Genomic DNA, 18,394 nt, shown 5'->3' on the forward strand with positions numbered 1-18,394 from the left:
CAAACAACACAGTATGCAGGCTAAACTTGCTGTGATGGGGTCATACAGAAAGAGGAAGGGACGGTTGGGGCAGGAAGAAAAGGACAATCCGAAAAGTCACAATAATATTGGACAGAGTGCAGACGAAAGCGAGAGAAAGTGACGAGTGACGGTTAAAAGACTGGAAAATGTTTGGAATGGCTGTTCAGCCAGAAAGACGGAGGTGGAGTGAGTGCAGTGCAGGGAGGGAGCAAAGCCATGAAAAAGATGGTAAAAAGAAGGATGAGAAAGTGGGTATGGAAAAGAGGTGGAGAGAGGATGATGCAGCAGGAAGGGTGAAGGAGAAATAGTGAGGGCGAGATGGATAGAGAGAGGTGATTGTGTGTTATTCTGTGGACACCATTCATTTACACATGGAATAAGAGACCAGGGCTGGCCTGTAAGCGCCTGAGCTGGTGGGGGCTAAAGTGAAATTGGCATTTTCAATTTGTTCCCTGACATGTCTGCCTTGGTCTTTTCACACATTCCTCTGCCTCCCCCTCTCTCACCCCCCCCCCCCCCCCCTCCTTTTCCTCTCTTTCTCTCCCTCTCATTATTCCTTCCCTCTACCTCTTTACGAACCTCCTCCCGCATCAATCTCAGTCGGACTTTCTCTCCCTTACCTCCATCCCCCAGAACGCCCACAGTCAAACAAGAAAATATGGAGCAGATTCCTTTATCGCATATACCAAACATGTCCACAGAAACACATGTGCACACCGTACTATAAATATACATTCTGCACACGGGACAGTTTCCAAGAGACGGATGCCAGCGAATGCATCAAAGACTGATCGCAGAGGAAACAGGAAATAAAAAGTGATAAATAAAAACACATGAAAACACAGGAAGATAAGACACTCACACAGCAACACATGTTTTGGATGTCAGCTATTATTTCTCTCCACTGAAGTCCAAGCATATGAACTTCTTCAATCTTTCCCTCCCTCCTTCCCTCTCCCCCCACGAGACCACCCAGCCTGCCTGGGAAAAAGAGCACCTCTTTGGCGGCTAGAGATGGAGAGAACATATGAGTGTGTATATGCATGCGGGACAAGGAAAGAAAAGAAAAAAGAAAGAGATGCGCGGGGACACTGCACTGCCAACATGTGGATGTTGAGGGGGAGAAAAACAGATGAGACAGATGAGATAAAACAGACTGAAAGGCCGGAGAAGCAAGGGGGATATAGATGGTGAGGGAGGGAGAGAAAGATTGAGACGGAGCAAGAAAAAGAGGGGTGTTACTCCGCCAACGGTAGCTTCATATTTGGCAACTGGCAAAGCCGATGAAGTTGTTTAAAACTGAGCAACTATTCTCTTGGCAATCAGACTTAAACACAAGACAACAGGTAGGCTTTCCACCGTCGCACACATGCCTCAGAAACAGCATGGCAGTTAAAACACAAACCACAAGCAGCAATAAAGCTCTATTAAGCTATACTGTATCACAGTGAATTTTGTGACTGCTTGTTAAGATAAGGGCTTGTTAATTGTTTTCTTTGGCTGGGATGACACAATCAAAACTATGCCAGCTCATATTAAAAGTTGGACAGGCTCTTCTAGCGCAGGAGGCCATACAAGCTAACTGAGACCCAGATTTTCTTCTGTTAAGGATTAGTGGACCAAACCAGAGCAAAAAGTTGGCAGATCCAGGATATGCATTCCTCAGGTGGCCCGGAGGCAGCTCACCAGACAGGATACAGAAATATCATTTAAGGATTTCAGGCAATTTGGGCCTTTTTTTTTTAATATATATATATATACGATATGTACAGTGCTGAATGGGTTGGGTGTTTTTCCACAACTCATCAGGTTTCAGTCCTGTCTCATACCTACTGTTTTTCAGCTTCCAGTAGTGGATTGAAGTAAGAACAGTCAAGCCATCAATTCAGAGACATGTAATGTGAGACAACAAGACCTCGTAGACAATTCTCTTCATTTAACTCACTGCCAAATGTGTTGTAGGCTGTATATTGTATCCATTTTTCTATTTCTGTGTCTGTCTTTTCTTGCTGCTCTGTTATATCCCTTCAGGACAGAAGACAGGCCACAGTAAAGGACAGGGTCAAGCTTCTTTCCACTTCCATCCCCGCTTCTCTGCGGAACGGCCAATCAGAGCAGGGCCTGATCCCCCTCTGAATCACCTGGCAGGGGCCAATTCCGCTGATAGAGAAATAGATGATAGATGCGTGTGGACCTTTTAACCCTACTTTACGCCGTGACAAGTCCTGCACCACACGCACGCTGGAGGTGTGGAGGTGCTGACAGCTGAAACAATAACACTGCCTGCCCTCTTCCCCACCTTTTTCATCCATGTTACAGTTATGTGTCTGTGTTTGCACATCCATCCTCAAGAGGGGGTGAGTGTTGAGGGAGGGGATACTGGGATCCGCTTGGGCATGTACCTTTACTCAACAACAAACATGAATATTTAGTTAGGGAGAAGTGTGTATGTGCGTGTATGTGTGTTTAATGGGCAGTAGAGGGTGGGGGGGGGGGGCTAGGAAAGGTTAGGTTATGATCCAAAGCTCATCTCCCCTCATTGCACCAAAGGCTTATTAAACTTTCATACTGAACCAGCATTGTTGCACAATGCACAGTTCGGGGAATACACACACACACACCTTGTACATGGTTTATTCACTGCACAGCAGATTCCAATATGAAAATGCAAACATTAAGCAGGACGCTCTCAAAAGGTCAAGATTTGCATGTGTGAAGGGGAGGGAGAAAAGGCAAACAGAGAAACAAAAGGACTATGTTATGTATTCGATGATTTAATTCCAAAACCTGATACAGTTTTGAATGAACCCTTTTTTCTGCAGCCTTTGATGCACTGACAGTGGACATAAAGAGAAAAATAGGGTTTGCTAGTGATCTTGTGCTGCTTTTGGCGCAAATGTGAGTTAAGTGCGAAATTGTTTAAAAAAAATAAATAATCTGAAAGATGGATCACCAATTAAGAGTGGGGGGAAAGACTTTGTCCCCACAACATTGTCATAGCAAAAAAAAAAAAAAGCGCAGAGGGAAACAGCTGGACCTCTGCCACTGAAAACTGAAGGAGGGGAGGTAAGGATAGATGGAATGAGAAGGAGGGGTGAAGGAAGGCAGGTATGAGGTAACACAGATACCTTCTGTGAGGGTCACAGCCTGATAATTAGTCATTTTGATGGTGTGCGCAAGCTGAATGGCTAAAAATATCAAACTAGCCCTGGGCTAGCCTATACCTGGCATCGAACAGGTTCCTCTCTTCCTCTCTGCCTCGCTCTTTCTCAAGGTGATGACGACAGTTATCAAGTATGACCTGACATAACACGTTTTTCAATCTACATTATTCCAAATTTTAAATAGTTTGGTGACGCACTTTTAACAGACGTCACATTGGAGCCGTGCTAAAGAAAAGTACAGGGCACAGATTGGATGCTGGTCCCAGTGAAATGTGTTTTGCCAGTCTAGATAAGGCGCAGCAAGCAGTGTATGTCAACCTAAAGATGTATACACAACAGTAGCCTTTTAAACACACACACATACACACACACAACTCCCAGACAGATATGGCTTCCTAATCAAGGATCAAGTGGTAATCCTTCCTATAGCTTAGGGAGTGTGTATGTGTGTGTACTGCGTGTGTGGGGTCAGGCGGCGTGGAATCATCCTTCGCTCACAATAAGGGCCTGTTAGCCAGTGCTAATCGCTAATGCTAACAGGATTGGAAGGCACAGCCGGACCCAGTTACCCAGCTTATCTTTTGCACACACAAACATACGTGTGCATACACACGCGCACACATACTTTCTTCATTGATGGAAAGAAAAAGAGAGAGAGGAGGGGGAGAAAAGTGCTGGCTTGAGGGAAAAATAATGCTGCCATAGCCAGTGTTTCTTATTTTCCAGCCTACGCATTAAGCTTGTGTAAGCTTACCGGACTTCTCCCCGGACAAAAGCCTCATTTTTGGTCGTTTGCAGAAACGTCCATATTTTCAATATCCTCACCCTTTTTCTCCCTCTGTCAACTCGTGCCATTCTCCTGGTGGCCATTCTCTCCTCACTCTCTCCACCACTCTATCACACAAGCCTTTTTTTGCAGGCCATGACTGCAGTGCTTCACCATCTGTGAAGCACACAATCTGCCACACATAAACTACTGTAAAACATTTTCACAGATCGACAAACAAACTAAGAAGAGACGGCACTGTATACACTTTTGCGTGCTTTTAGAGTGGATTTTTATTTTCTGGTTCTTATTTTTATTTCAAAGTGATTCACGTTCACTGAAACATGTGACAAATCACACCTTGTGTGCCAGATGATTTTTTGGAAAGATCTACCCATTACCAGTATTAGATACACTCCCTGATTGATTCCACAGAGTTCCTGTCAAGTTCGAGTAATTAATAAAAGGGATACCAGCCAAATGCATTATTTGCACTGACTCTTTACACCTTTATTTTAATCTCTGATACTTTAATGTGCTATCAAGTAAGGTGCTGTCACTGCTGATGAATTTTTCTGGGGCAACACACATTCCAGCGCCAAGTGGTAAAGCTCTTGTGGAATATTATATGTGTGGAAGTGGGACTTGGTTCAATCGATCAACTCTATGGTAGCATAGCAGATTAAAAGGCTGTAGGTTATCAGCCAACCATGTCTGTGTTTCAGGGGTTTCAGTCTATTGTGTGGGTTTAAAATAGCCACAGTCAGACAGAGGTCTTCCCTCTGCTCTGGTCACCTTCTCTCATCTCTCCTCATCAGATTAACAGCAGAAGAATCTTACAGTAACAATCACTTTTACTGCTTCTCTCTCCCATCAATCCATCACACAGAACTCAACACGCTGAAGGGTGGGGCACTGCTATGAGAGAAAGAAGATTTAGAGTAAACAGATTGCAGGGATACAAGGAGAGAGACAGAGATGAGAAATGGAGGATGAAAGTGGGGTGGAGGATGGGGTGGAGAAGTTGGCATATGCTGATCGCAGAGCAGCAATTAATTCTTATTTATCCAGGATAGGAGCGTGGGAGATCTGCTCCTCACCTGTCAGAGGGGAGGAGAGGCAGCGAGCCAATGACGGGACAGAGATGAAGAGGAAGGAGGCTACAGAGGAGGAGGAGGAGGAGGTAGATATGGACACAGGTAGATTTGCAGAGAGGGAGGGGGCATGTTGGAGAATGGAGGAATGCATGAGAGGAAAGAGAGGGCATTGTATATGAACTTTCAGCTGCTTGAGAGTAAACATAAATAGACCGTTAACTAGGCAGTGTGTATATTTGTGTGCGCCCACACAAATGCACAGGACACTAAATCTCATTGAGTTCTCGCGACCGCCCTTACAGCAAACACCCACTAATTTATATACACTTGTATAAATAAGTAAGTAATCAAGCAAACAAAGAGATAAGTGATCATCAACAAACCAACAATTAAGATGATTCATTCTCACACACAAAGACAGACACGAATATAAGATGCAAACAAACGTAGTGCCCCAGAACCTGATCAGGGCTGCATGAGGTATCACATTTCAGAGGAATAAAGTAATGAAACAACAAATGGTCCACAAAATAAATTCCAGTGAATTTCCCATGCACTTTCAATCCACCTGCACGTTGAAAACACACTCACGAGCGCGCGCACAAACACAGTCAGCAAGCCAATTAAAACAGTGTCAGTGTGTGCTGTGGCTGACTGCGGTGGCAGGTCTAGTGTTTATATCTCATTAAGCTGTGCCAGGCCATGCCAGACCGGGCTGTACCATGCTCCGCTGCACCTACCCTCCACCGTCCAGCACCTAGGCCCTCATTAGCCTCGTCTCTGCCACCTTTAGCCCTGTGTGTGTGTGTGTGTGTGTGTGTGTGTGTGTGTGTGTGCGTTTCATGTGTAATTTATTCATTTATTGAAAATGAAAGTTTTTCTCTATATGATTTGCAAGTTTTAGTTTAATATTCAGCTACATCTTTTAACAAAATCCCTTAAACTCCAAGCAAGTCATCAAAAAGTCAGAAGACTGAAGTTTGCATCAGCACTGTGCTTCATGTCTCTCCACACACACACACACACACACACACACACACACACACACACACACACACACACACACACACACACACACACACACACACACACACACACACACACACACACTATGTAGGGGTGTGTGACACTATTAGACCAGTGTGGGTTGTGTTAACAGCTCTCCCTGCAGACACGTTTGGCCTCTTCTCTAGACCTCTATTTGCTCCATCTATCCATCCATTCATCTATCTATCTATCCATCTTTCTTGTCTGCCACCCTTCTCTCATTTCCCATCAGAAGGGAGCAGATTATTTGTCCTCTCTCTCCTCCAAACTCTGTCTCTCTACATGAGATACAACAATCTCATTGCCCTCTTTCCCCCTCCTCCTCCTCATCCATCTCTCTTGTTGCTCTCTCTTCTTCTCCCAGTGTCAAAACCTCCAAACTTCCTTTCCTTTCTTTTTTCTTTCCTCACCCAGCTCTCCTTCTCTCTTTTTCTTCTCCATCCTCCTGTATGGCTGCCTTCCCCGTTTTCTCCTTCTGCCGTCTTTCTTCCTGTACGTGTGTGTGTGTGTGTGAGCTCACACACACAGGAGCGTCCGTCTCTGCTGCCCAACTGCAATTCATCATCATTTTATCTGCCTTAATTGGATGCCATCAGGACCCCTGATACTTTCCATTTCTCCTTTAACAAACAGCTGCTCTCTCCACACACAGACGAATAACACACAGACACACACCCTATCCTCCTGCCCCCGTGTCTGATTTTTTTTCCTCACTGGTGAAGGAGTGAGAGAAAGACGGTGATGGAGTGGCCGAGTGGTTTATCAGACGGAAGGTAATGGTGTAAGGCCCGTGCTGATATTATCAGTCCTCTCATTCCTGCCCTCCAGGGAGAAACAAGAAAGAGGGATAAACAGGGAGAGATAGGCAGACACTGAAGTACAAATGGGCAAAAAGCTAAGAACAGGGGGAGATAATAATAATAAGAAAAGTCTCGACTAGTTCAGTTCTCTTCCCTCAACCTCGGCCTTCAATCGACGTCCAGCTGTGCTCCATCAGCCTCACTGACCCCAGAGTGTGGTCATTTCTGTGTGCAAGCATTGTGTGTACATGTGTTTGTTCGCTCCCTCGACCCCTCTGGCGCTCCGAGCACAGCTTCCCAGCCCAGCTCAGCATCTTATTGGCCTTTGCACCCACATTTCAGCCTCTGATTGGGCCACACACACCAGGAAACTGCCTGGGCCAGGTCAGAAAACCGGAAGGAACCAATGTAGACACCAGCTTGTTGTTTTGGTTGCTGCTGACCGGAGTTAACTGCTACCATAAGGCCTGGCGGATGGCTCCGTATGTGTCAGTGGTAATGTGGGTTTGTCTGGCACTGAGAAACATGGAGAGGTCTCTTTTTTTTTAAAAAATGATCCGTGTTTTCCTCCAATTAACTTGCTATAGGACCTTGAACAATCTGCCAATTCATCAACTTTTACAAGTTCGAAAAATGCTGAATTAGGTTTGGCGCAGTACCCGACTTCAAAAGTGAGAAAGGGAAAGTGCGTGACGAACCATATTTTTCACAATATGAACCTTTTGAAAGTTCAACACAGCAAAATTTAGCGCTTTGAGCAAATTCAAATATTTACCCTAAATGCATGATTCTTCAAAGTCTTAACACAGTGAATATTGTGTGTCCTTCTTCTTTCATGTTTCTGCTTACAAAAACAAATCTTTTTCCAATACTGCATTCTTTCTCATGTCTTGTGCTATTCTTGCATTTTTCCCTTTGGGATCAGATGGTATGTCCTGTAACCTTATACAGAAATACCATAGCACCCATATTTTTCCCCCCATAAGCAGATATGGATAGTCAATACCCAACGAGGTTAGTAAGGAGCTGATGTTACACTATCATATATCACGTGTGTCACATATACAGTAGGTTATTGACAGCCTCCTGTTAGAGGATAGCATATGAAAGAATTGAGTTATTAAGGTCATGGTAAAAGGAGTAAAGTATAGGAAACTAAAGTTTAAACATGAGCCGACGGTGGATATCCTGAATATCCTGTGGCTGGTTATCTTCTTTTGGATAGTGTGATGATATTGTATGAAAGAGAGGAGAATGGGTTCTGGCCTCAGGAGAGACTTTTGAGCTGATTTTCTTCCTCTCGCCCTCTCATCTCTTTCCTCCCCTTTCTCTGTTCTCTTCAATATCACTCTCCCTCTCACTTTTCTCCATTCATCTCACCTAAAATTGTCTACTATGCTCCAATTTCCCTAGTCTGTCTTGCCTGTTCTCATCTCCATTTTTTTTTGCCATTTCCAGTGCTATCTAGAATTACTTCTCTTCCTGTTGGTTTTTCCCCATCCTTCTTTCCTCTACTCCTTTACATTTATCCTTTCCTCTGTCCTCTTCACCGCAAGGTATTTTGTCCTGTCTCTTCCCCTTTCCTCTCCTTTATGACTTTAAAGGGTTTTTGCCACAGCTACCTTGTCCTTGCACTTGTCCTCACCTTTGCAACAACAGGTGAGTGACTGTCTGGCAGTCTGACACGGTGATAAACACTTGTGTGTGTCTCAAACACAAGGCTAAACTGTGGATTAGCACCCCTCTGTTTATCCCATTGATTAGCAAGCCCACCTCCAACTGTCTTCTTGGAATGGTATAATGAAACTGCACACTCAAACACACATATACACAGCTATCCTGGGATCCATAGCCTAAGGCATATTGAAGGATGCACATGTGCACACACGCACTCACTCTGATTAACCCCTATTCCCATAGCTGTGTGCCTACAAACCGAGGCAGCAGTGTGTACGCAGCATAGCAGATGAAGTCTATTTCTACTGCAGAGTCATACATGATTCATTAAGTTGGTCCTGAACACTGTCAAAGTGGGAACAAACATGGACGGGTGCGCATGAAAAGTACAGATATGAAGGTCTATAAACGGATAAACTAATATTTAAGACCCTCATTCTTTTGAAATACTGCTTCAGAGCTATAATAAGACTCTCATCCTAATAATTCATGACACATAATTATGCTCATAAGCTCAGGCCTGTTTGAATTATGCTTTAATGGCAAGTTCATGCAGCTGGCATCTTTTTCATCCACTGAATCTAACTACAGTCCCATGTAGACTCTATGCACGTGCTGCATCGATATCTGACCGTGCAGTCAAGTTGGCACAACTAATTGCTAACAAGGGCTAAGCGCTGACAGCCCAAGGCTAATTGCTGCTAGCATGTCTGGTTTGTGGACATCAAATGGAGAAATTCAGCTTTTGGCTGGGGCTAGGCTTTGCTGCTGATTAGCACTGGCCTTGCAGCTACAATAAACAGTCAATAAACAGACATCTCTGTGGAGAGACAACCCTATTGCTAGCTAATTAGCCCTGCCTTCACAAATAACTTGCTACTGTGTGCCAGCACCTGAAGACTGCCCGTCAATACGGACGGAATCAAATGCTATGTGAGCCGTCTACCCAGCCAGCTGTACAGCTAAACTGACACCGCCGCTGGTGTGTGCTGTATGTCTGTGTCTATGTGACCTCATAAACTTGCGATGACAAGGTGTAGCCGATAGACAGGTGGGTAAGTTCTTTGAGGTACTAAATCTTATCAGCCAGATCTGATGACTTTTATTTGTTCCTACTTTAATTTAATCTGTGGAATATTTTCGTTCACGTGCAGCATGCTGTGGTGACAGCTGCAACGCCTTCATCTAAAAGAAAATTAGCAGCACTGGCTCTCGTCTCATCTCGGCTTTGTTGCACTGCATTATATGTTGAGATAGAAATGGATGGCGACAGGCATGTAGCAGAAGTGAGTGTGTGAGCGACGAGGAAGATGCAGAGAGGAAAAGTATGGCTATGAGAAGAAAGTATGACAGACGGAGGAAAGGAAGCAGAGAGAAAGATGAGCTCTACAGGCAGAGAGAGGATAGGAGAGAGAGAGAGAGAGAGAGGTATAGAGTCGAGGTGTAAACATGATCAATCTGCTCCCAACTAGGTTCAGAGACAGACTTCCTCTTCACATTTTCAGCCTCAGTGAAGCACGACGCTAGCTACCTCTTATCTGTCACGCTAGTTTGAAGCCTCACACACATATACACAACCACGGACAGGCATGGACCCACATGCACAAACTCTTATGCCTACCTGTAAATCCTCTTCACACACACACATACACAAATTCTTATTAGGAAACTTCCTTGAGGACACTTTAATCTGGCACATACCACTCGTCCAGGCAAGCCACGACCACAAATACATTAAAAAAAAAGAAATCACAGAAGCATATAATAAAACTATGATGCTGACCAATGCAGCTTCACACTCGACCGATGCTATGAATGATGTGTCACATAAACTATGATAATCCCAGCACACACATTTAGGAATATCTCCCCTCAGTGAAGGCTTATTATAAGTGTCTCAATTCGAGTAATGTCTATGTGAACTCTTGACGCCAATACCTATTTGCTAACCGTCAGTTCAATGTAGGAAGATCAGCATTGGATCATTTATCTAGATTGTGACCAAGCCAGTGTCCAAGTGGTGTGTGGTGATCTATCAAGACAATGAGCATGTTAGTGTCCAAAGTGGTCGTTAGCTGTAAGAGGCCATTTTTTAAGACCTGACTGAGTCAATGTCCTTACAGGGATCATGATTTAGTTACCTAGTTGCATTGATTAGGTCAAGAGTAATAGTGCTAAATGACTATGTTTCGAGCCAATACAAAATTCAAAGTATCATTTGTGCTTCAGTCTATACAATAGTTTGGTGTTTTGGTGTTATTACCAAATATGCTTTGTGTCTATCTTTATTTTTTTGGTGCCTGAGACAAAATGGAATCCACCGTTTTCTCCTTAACCAACCGTGAGCATCTTTGAACCTGAATCCTCTTGATACACAAAACAGCAGCTAAATAATCCTTTGGAAACACCACCAAAATCACACGCTGTGTTACCCACCATCAGCAGGGCATAGATAGAACCTAACTCATACAACCAGATTACCACATCTTCTTACTCACCGCTGTTTTCTGGCACTGGATGGAGGTGCTGTTGAAGCGCAGGGCGGGCACACTGTGGGTCTCCCCCTGGATGTGGAAGACGCACTCGTAGTTCCTCTGTCCGGACTGAGGCTGGGGCAGGTTCTTGGCAGCTAAGGTGATCGGCTTGGTCACCCCAACTGGGATGTAGATCTGGGTAGAGGGCAGGATCTGAGGGCAGTCCTGCAGAGACAAAAAGACAGATACTTAATGATTTTTTCTGCCAAAGGAGGAAGATGGAGAGGGAAACAGAGTGAGGTTGCTCAATACAATTAGAAGAACAAGCAAACGAGGCACAAATAGCAGCAAGATAAGAAAAGGAGTGATGAAATAAAACACTTGTTTGTTGAGAAGAGTAAAAAAAGGCCGCCGTGGGTTAGATATTTGACTTCACGCCAGTTTTGGTGCAACACACTCAGCCTTAAGAGCTGCACTGTGATGCACTGTTCACATGTGTAACAGGCTTGTGCAACACTCCCACTGGCCTTGCACCAAATATAAATGCTGCACGAAAACACTTGAGCGAAATAACTTCTTATACAAAGTTCACAGAAGATAATCTACCCAATAAAAGTATTTGCATCACACAGTGCTGCATTGTTATGGCAGAAAGATACACTCCAGTGTATTATGTCCATGTGGAGAATTGAGTAATGAGCTAATGTGTGTGTGTGTGCACATCAGTCACTGATATAGGCCAGAGTTGACAGAGTCTTGTTTAGATCATTTGGAAGCAGCCCATCCACTGGCTCAAACCAGATGCAGATGTAGATGTATATGGACTCATCCGCTTTTTTAATGTGCATTTGGATTATTGTGCATGTGCTCACTTTACTGAGGCAGAATAAGAAAGGACAGTCCACTCGGTATGTAATGCTTCCTAGATATGCATGTGTGCAAGTGTTGGAAGAAATGAAGTCATTACAGTGTTCATGCCATGAGAATGAGTGAGAGAAGGAGAAAAAAAAAAGTGGGTGACATATCTTATACAACATGAGTTAAAACTTGGGTGGAACTAACTCAACTTGTACCGTGTCTTGGAGCCAAAGGGATAACAAATCAGATCACTGATGACAAATCACATTTTTTACAACCTAGAGACTCTGTCAAGTGACTCACATAAGAGGCCTGTGGTAGGCAGAGAATGCTTACTTTTTCATGTGAAGAAATAGGGCCTTCAAACTGTGGACTTGCATCAAAGATTCAGACCAGTTATTCACCCAAATACATAATGCAGTTGGGTTTAAACAATTACCTGTTTAAAAACCTTCCCTCTAGACAAAAATATGTTAAACTCTATGTAAGAAGCGTGTAGAAGAGCCTGAAATTGACAGTGTTGTCGCAGCCAGTTGCAGCATAGGACAACATGTTGGCAAGTCAGAAAAGCCCAAGACAGGAGATAACATTGACTAGATTCTTGTAAAATATTCACTGCACACAAGGCACCACACACCCTCTGCTTTACTTCTTGTTGTAGCTTTTCCTTTAAGCAGATAGTTGGCTCGCTGTCAGTGAATTTTTCTTTCCCCTCCTCTCTTCTGAGCTGTTGTACATTAGAAGCTACAGCGTGTCCCCAGGGCCTGAACACAATGCTGGAGTTTGTTCATTAGGCTGCTTAGCCCTGGCCTTGTGTGTCTGATCACACACAAACACATGCATAACACATAATGAGGGGGGGGAATACTATAGGAGGAAGAAGCGCGCTACAGAAGACCTGATGTATAATCAGCAAGGAGGAAGGTGGGTGAGGGGGAGGGGGAGGGGGACGGATGGGTAGGCAAAAGGAGGAGCTCAGAAGGAGCGAGTGAAGCTGTGAATGATGGAGGGAGGAAGAGGATGGAGGAGGTGGGAATAAAAAATGGTTGGAGAGAGGAGGAAATGAAGGGAGTGGAAGGAGAAGCAAAAGGGGCACGTTTAATTGAGAACAGAGTAAAGTGAAATAGAGAAGGTAGCTGGTGTTGTGAGGAAAGGAAAAAGTAAAATGGAAAGACTGAAAAACAGGATCAAAAGGAAAAATTGGAGACAGAGAAACGGGTGTCAAGACATTTTAAAGGAATACCTGGATCCCTCTGAACCTTTTCTGTGTCTTTATCCACCCCCTCCATCCATCCTTCCTTCCATCCTACAGTCAAACCTTCATCTACACGACGTACTGAAGCCCCCAGACAACATCCTACTTAATTAACTGCCTGGAGCCTCAGACAATGCCTGGAAATTGATGGAGGGGGCAGACAGAGAAGAAAGTAGAGTCTGATTTGCACTTGTGGCTTTTGAAGTCCTGTCCCGGTGAAAAAAAAAAAAAAAAGGATGCTCATGTCAAAAGCTGTGGGCTTGCATTGTCCACAAGAGTCAAAAAAGATGGTTTTGAGCATCCTGCTGCTAAAGCTAACTGGTAGACGCCAGTGTGTCAGAAGCTAGCATAGCCTCTAGCGCAAGCTGAAGATAAGCAATGTTTTATTCATCCGGTTATCGACTTTGTGTCAGCTCTGCTGTCTGCTTGTCGTTTTTTTTGGCAGTCATCTTTCCTTATGGTAACCCTTTCCTTAATTCAGTGCTGCGTATTGTCATCTTAAAGTATATCAAAGGAAAGAAAAATGTAATAATAATAATGCGTTGAATCTAGTCATCCCATGTGCAATATGCAGGTATGAGTTCAATGTTTAAGTCTTTAGCATACCAGGAAATAGAAAACAGGTTGTCGAGGAAATATTTAAGAGAATATGTTAAAGAAGTCAGATGGCCTGTCACTAGACTTTAGAGTATAATGGTAATAGAAGCTAATAGCAAGTGAATCAGTGCTGGGATAGTTAATGGATGGCATGGCATGAGTTCAGATATCGTACCGCACGAAGCCACTTGTTTCTCAAATACAACACCACATGCGTCCCAGACAGAATGGATGGGGGCTCTGGGAAAGAGATGGAGGTAGGAGGGAGGGAAAATAGAATACGGGGGTAAAGTGAGAAAGATAAAGGGAAAAGAGCTCTGTAGAGAGAAAACTATTTCATCAGTATTTGTGACAGGTGCCAAACCAGTTCAAAGCCAACATTAGGGCTACAAAGTGCAGAGTACATTGAAACAATATTTCACCGGGGGGATTCGTTTGAAGCTCTTTTTTCCCTCCTTTTCCCTGACCTCTCGGCTTTCATTTCATCTGTGAAGACGGATGCTGTGGTTTTCTTGGCCAGATGTGACACTCCATCCGGTTCAGCAGGACCAACCGGGGAGGAAGAGAGAAGAGTGTGTATGCGTGTGCAGTTAAGAAGAAGGTGTTTTTTTTTAAAAGTGTGTATGTGTCTTTGTATGTACAACATCAGCAGGATAGGCCATGAGCCGTCAGTGCCTCAGGGAGGTGAGCTGATACAGTTAGGTGTCTGGCAGCAATTCAACAGACGGCCACATGGCGATTTGAGCTTTTCTCTACACAAAATGAACCACGAATGAACAGCAGCTCGCTTCATCATGAGGTTCACTTTATCTTTCTCTAGTGTGACCAGTAAGAGCCATTTATAGTTAAGTTACATGTGTGTGAAGTGGGGATGATGCGTGGAGGAATGCGCGCCACAGATGGTTTCTCCACACCAGAACATGGCACAAAAACATCTGCTCTATTTTGAGATTTTGATCAGTGCCTTTGCATTCTGACGTCTTCATGAGCATTTTTAACACCAACAGATGTGGAAACTGTAGCAAAAAAAGTGCCTTTGCCAAATTTAAAATTGTTTCACATAGCTGCTGACGAGTTGGGTAAACAAACATCCACAGTTAACTGTGAAATAAGCTCTCGCAAGCCGATTGGATTGGAATGTAAAAGCGTTTTTGAGCATGTGAATGAGTGCGTATGTTACGATGTGTGAGTTTATGATGGCGGACGTCCAAGTAGCCAACTTCGGTTCAAAGCCAAGCAGCCAGGGGGGCTTTCCTTACCTCTCTGTGTTTGCTTTCGCACAAACGGCCGCTGTTAGCTGTGCTGCCTAAGGCTAGTGCAGCATTTTCCATTTGCTAACAGTAAAGGCATCTATAATTATGTAGGTTATTAAGATGTATTGTATATATTACACATACACAATAAGAGGAAATAGCTTTACACTGGTTAGACTTGCAGCGGATACATACGTCAATATGTTCAAGAGACAAAAGTAAGCCAAAACCATCGTTCCTAACAATAGTACGCTTGCATTCTTACAATGCTTGACCTATATTTTTTGACACCTCATTGTCAAAACCCAGAGGCCAGTTTTGACTGAACGTTGCAACGAGCTTTCTCAAAAGGAGAGCAGCTGTCGTTCTAGGTCAAACCCACTCTAAAATATTCCTTCCTTCATTTTCGATGCACTCTGATGTGTACCAAGCCACCTCGTTCCACACCAAATGGAAAAAAGTATGAGAAAAAAAATTATTAAACAAGTGTTCAGCGGGCGGATGAGATAATCTCTGCTCGCAAGTGAGCAAAACACCTTTTAACATCCGCCAAGAGCAGATAATGAGACAGTCGGCAGGCAAAGTGTGCATGTGTGTGTGCATGCAGATATGTAGAAGGTGAGAGATTAAAATCAAGACATACTGTAGCTAGGGTAGGGTTGGGGGAGAGCGAGGGGAGGGAGGATGAAGACGAAAGCAAGAGAGGGATGCTTTATAAATAAATAAATAAATAAATAAATGTATTAAAAAGCCGAAAGAGTTCTGAAGGCTTTGGCGTAGCCTGACAAGATATAAATTAATAAAGCTCCAAAAACACTGCGCATATGTAATGAGGCGGGTGTCTGGTCGTTTTTTTAAAGCCCCCCCCCCATAAGTCCATCCATAATTAATTAGCAGCCTCTGTGATGTAGGGACTATAGATCAGGGAGGAGAAAAAATAACACGCTAAATAATGAAGTAAAGCGATATGGGGAGCCCGAGGGAGAGATGAGATGGCATGGATGGCCACAAAGGAGCGAGGGGGGCACACTGGTACAAATAAGGGACTCTGTGTGTGTGTGTGTGTGTGTGTGTGTCAGGGGCTTGACAAAGAGGTATATGAAGAATGTTGAATGCTCCCCCACCGCCTGTCGACATGCCCCCTCCCAGGCTTCATGACAGAGGTCTCGCATAGGAAACCAAAGAGCCGTCTGCAACCTTGAACTAAAGGGTCCCATATACGCCGTGTTACACTCCACTATACATTAATATTATATTATAATTGATGGCACTGGGTGGATCCTTTTATCCAAGCTAACATACATGGCGTGGTGTGTGATTCGTTTTGGCTGTGACACACCAGAGGGAGTGAAGCCTCCTCAGCTGTTTTTGCAGCAGAACTGTGCTGCTTTCTACAAGCGTTGGACAGGTGGTATCCAAAAAAACATGCACTGCAAACACCAAAAAGGAAATGAGGTTTTCTCCTTCCACCAGCCATTTCTGTGTCCTTATGGATAGCGAGTAAATACATTAACTACACAGCAGAGGAGGGCAGGGGGGAAAGCTAAAGCTGAAATATGTGGTGAGATGATAGCTAAACTGGTGAAATAATGTGGGAAAAGCTCAAATTCTGCAAAATATGATAGCATCGTTGGCAAAACACAATGTTCCCACACGTAAATGGTTTGGTGTTGTTTGGGTTGTTTATGGGTAGCACAAAATAGACAGACCCCATTGTAAAATGTTTCAAAGACAGATGGAACTTTTTTTTAAAATACTTTTATAGTACAAATGTTTTTCTGGTAAAAAAATATCACACATTGTGTACATGTTAGTATATGCTATGGAGCACATGTTCAAGTATATCATTAATGGAAGTCTGCTCCCAATTAATAGAAGCCATCTAATATCACGTCATACATCACAATGTCAAAGCTAGAAACACATATTCCCTATTTCCCTCATCTTGTGTGTGCCAGCTGGATGGCAGCCATGTGTTTATTTCAGTGTGTTTGTGAGTAGTGTGTACTTCTTTGGGACTCAAACCAGCTACCGGGATGAGAAGAGCGAGACAAAAAAAGCCTACCTATTAAATCACTGGTAATAGAGATTAGAGGGAGTGTGTGTAGGCGTGTGTCTATGTAAAATATAGGTTAACATCTACAAGATATTCCACACGCATCACTATATGTAATTTAGAGTATACAAGTGTGCAACTGCTACTAAAAGTGAATACACAAGCTGCAGGGTGTGGTACACACATGGAAGCACGTACACGTGTGTGTGTGTGTGTGCGCGCGCGTGCACGCACAAGCAAAGTTGAGGCAGGCTCATTAGCAGGCAGAAACTAGAAAGATGTTCTGTGACCATCCAGACTGTTGGGGAGGGGGGGAGAGAGGGAGAGAGAGGGAGCAAGTGGAACAACTTAATAAGGTGGCAACATGTAGAACAGCGCCGGAGCGAGGGAAGCGAAGGATGAAAAAGGACTTTGAACCTTGAAAGGGACTGTGAGATTGTCCACCCACGTCCTACGTCTCCTAGCAGGAAGAGGAGACGGAGGGTGAGGGAGAGAGGAGGAGGGAGGGAGAGAGAGAGAGAGAAGGATAGAGATGAGGAGTAAATGGGAAAAAGAGGAATGAGGGAGCACAGAAAGGAGAGTTTGAATTAAAGCAAGATGCAGGGAGAGCAGGATGCGTGTGACATGAATGTTATTCAGCGTGGATTATCAAAGTCTCAGAGCGGGAGCTTGACTGCATCTACCTACATATATGTTCCTCCTATACATACACAGACACTCTCTAACACCCTCTGTGCTTTGATGTACCACCCAGGCATACATACATGTTGATTTCATCTCCTAATCCCTTATCCTTGACTTACAAGCAAGCTGCCAAACCTACACAGTTTATCCCCTCGACATAGACGGCGCAGTACGCTATTAAACAATAAAAAAGCAGGAATGTGTGAATATTTTTTCAGTGAGGGTCTTTTTTTTCCCCTCTGTATGGATTTTTATAGAGTAGAGGGTAGGGGGAGGGGGAACTCCTGGCACCCCGTTATCATTCTAACCCAGATATGTCAGCAGCGATCAAACCTTGTGCTTTTTAGCTTTTCAAAGACAAACCATGATTTCAGAGGTAGATACGCTCTCCTGTCTGCTGCCTATGGCTCTTCTCTGCACACAGCATTTCAGCACTAAGATTCACTACAATTGTGACTTTTATTTCCAAACATGCAGCGCTAAATGCATCTACGTGTACACAATTTACCTTTTTATTTGTGCCCCAAGCGTTAAGAGATTGGTCTGCAAGAATCCATAGAGTTTACCTAAAATTTGCAATTTACCAGATACAAACAGTTCGGCTGCTTGCTATTCTGCTGCAGTATTCCTTCAGAAATAGAACAG

General features: G+C 43.9%; 1 protein-coding gene across 1 annotated transcript in view; it reads right to left on the minus strand.

Annotated features, from left to right (window-relative positions):
* The window catches only part of plxna1b (plexin A1b), a 185,363-nt gene that overhangs the window by 47,542 nt on the left and 119,427 nt on the right, over positions 1-18,394 (minus strand). The window contains exon 10 of the mRNA XM_070840141.1: positions 11,071-11,271. Within this exon, the coding sequence (XP_070696242.1) occupies positions 11,071-11,271 (201 nt within the window). The remainder of the gene's footprint in view (positions 1-11,070; positions 11,272-18,394) is intronic.

This window comes from Pempheris klunzingeri, chromosome 2 (genome assembly GCF_042242105.1).
Source record: "Pempheris klunzingeri isolate RE-2024b chromosome 2, fPemKlu1.hap1, whole genome shotgun sequence".
NCBI lineage: Eukaryota > Metazoa > Chordata > Actinopteri > Acropomatiformes > Pempheridae > Pempheris > Pempheris klunzingeri.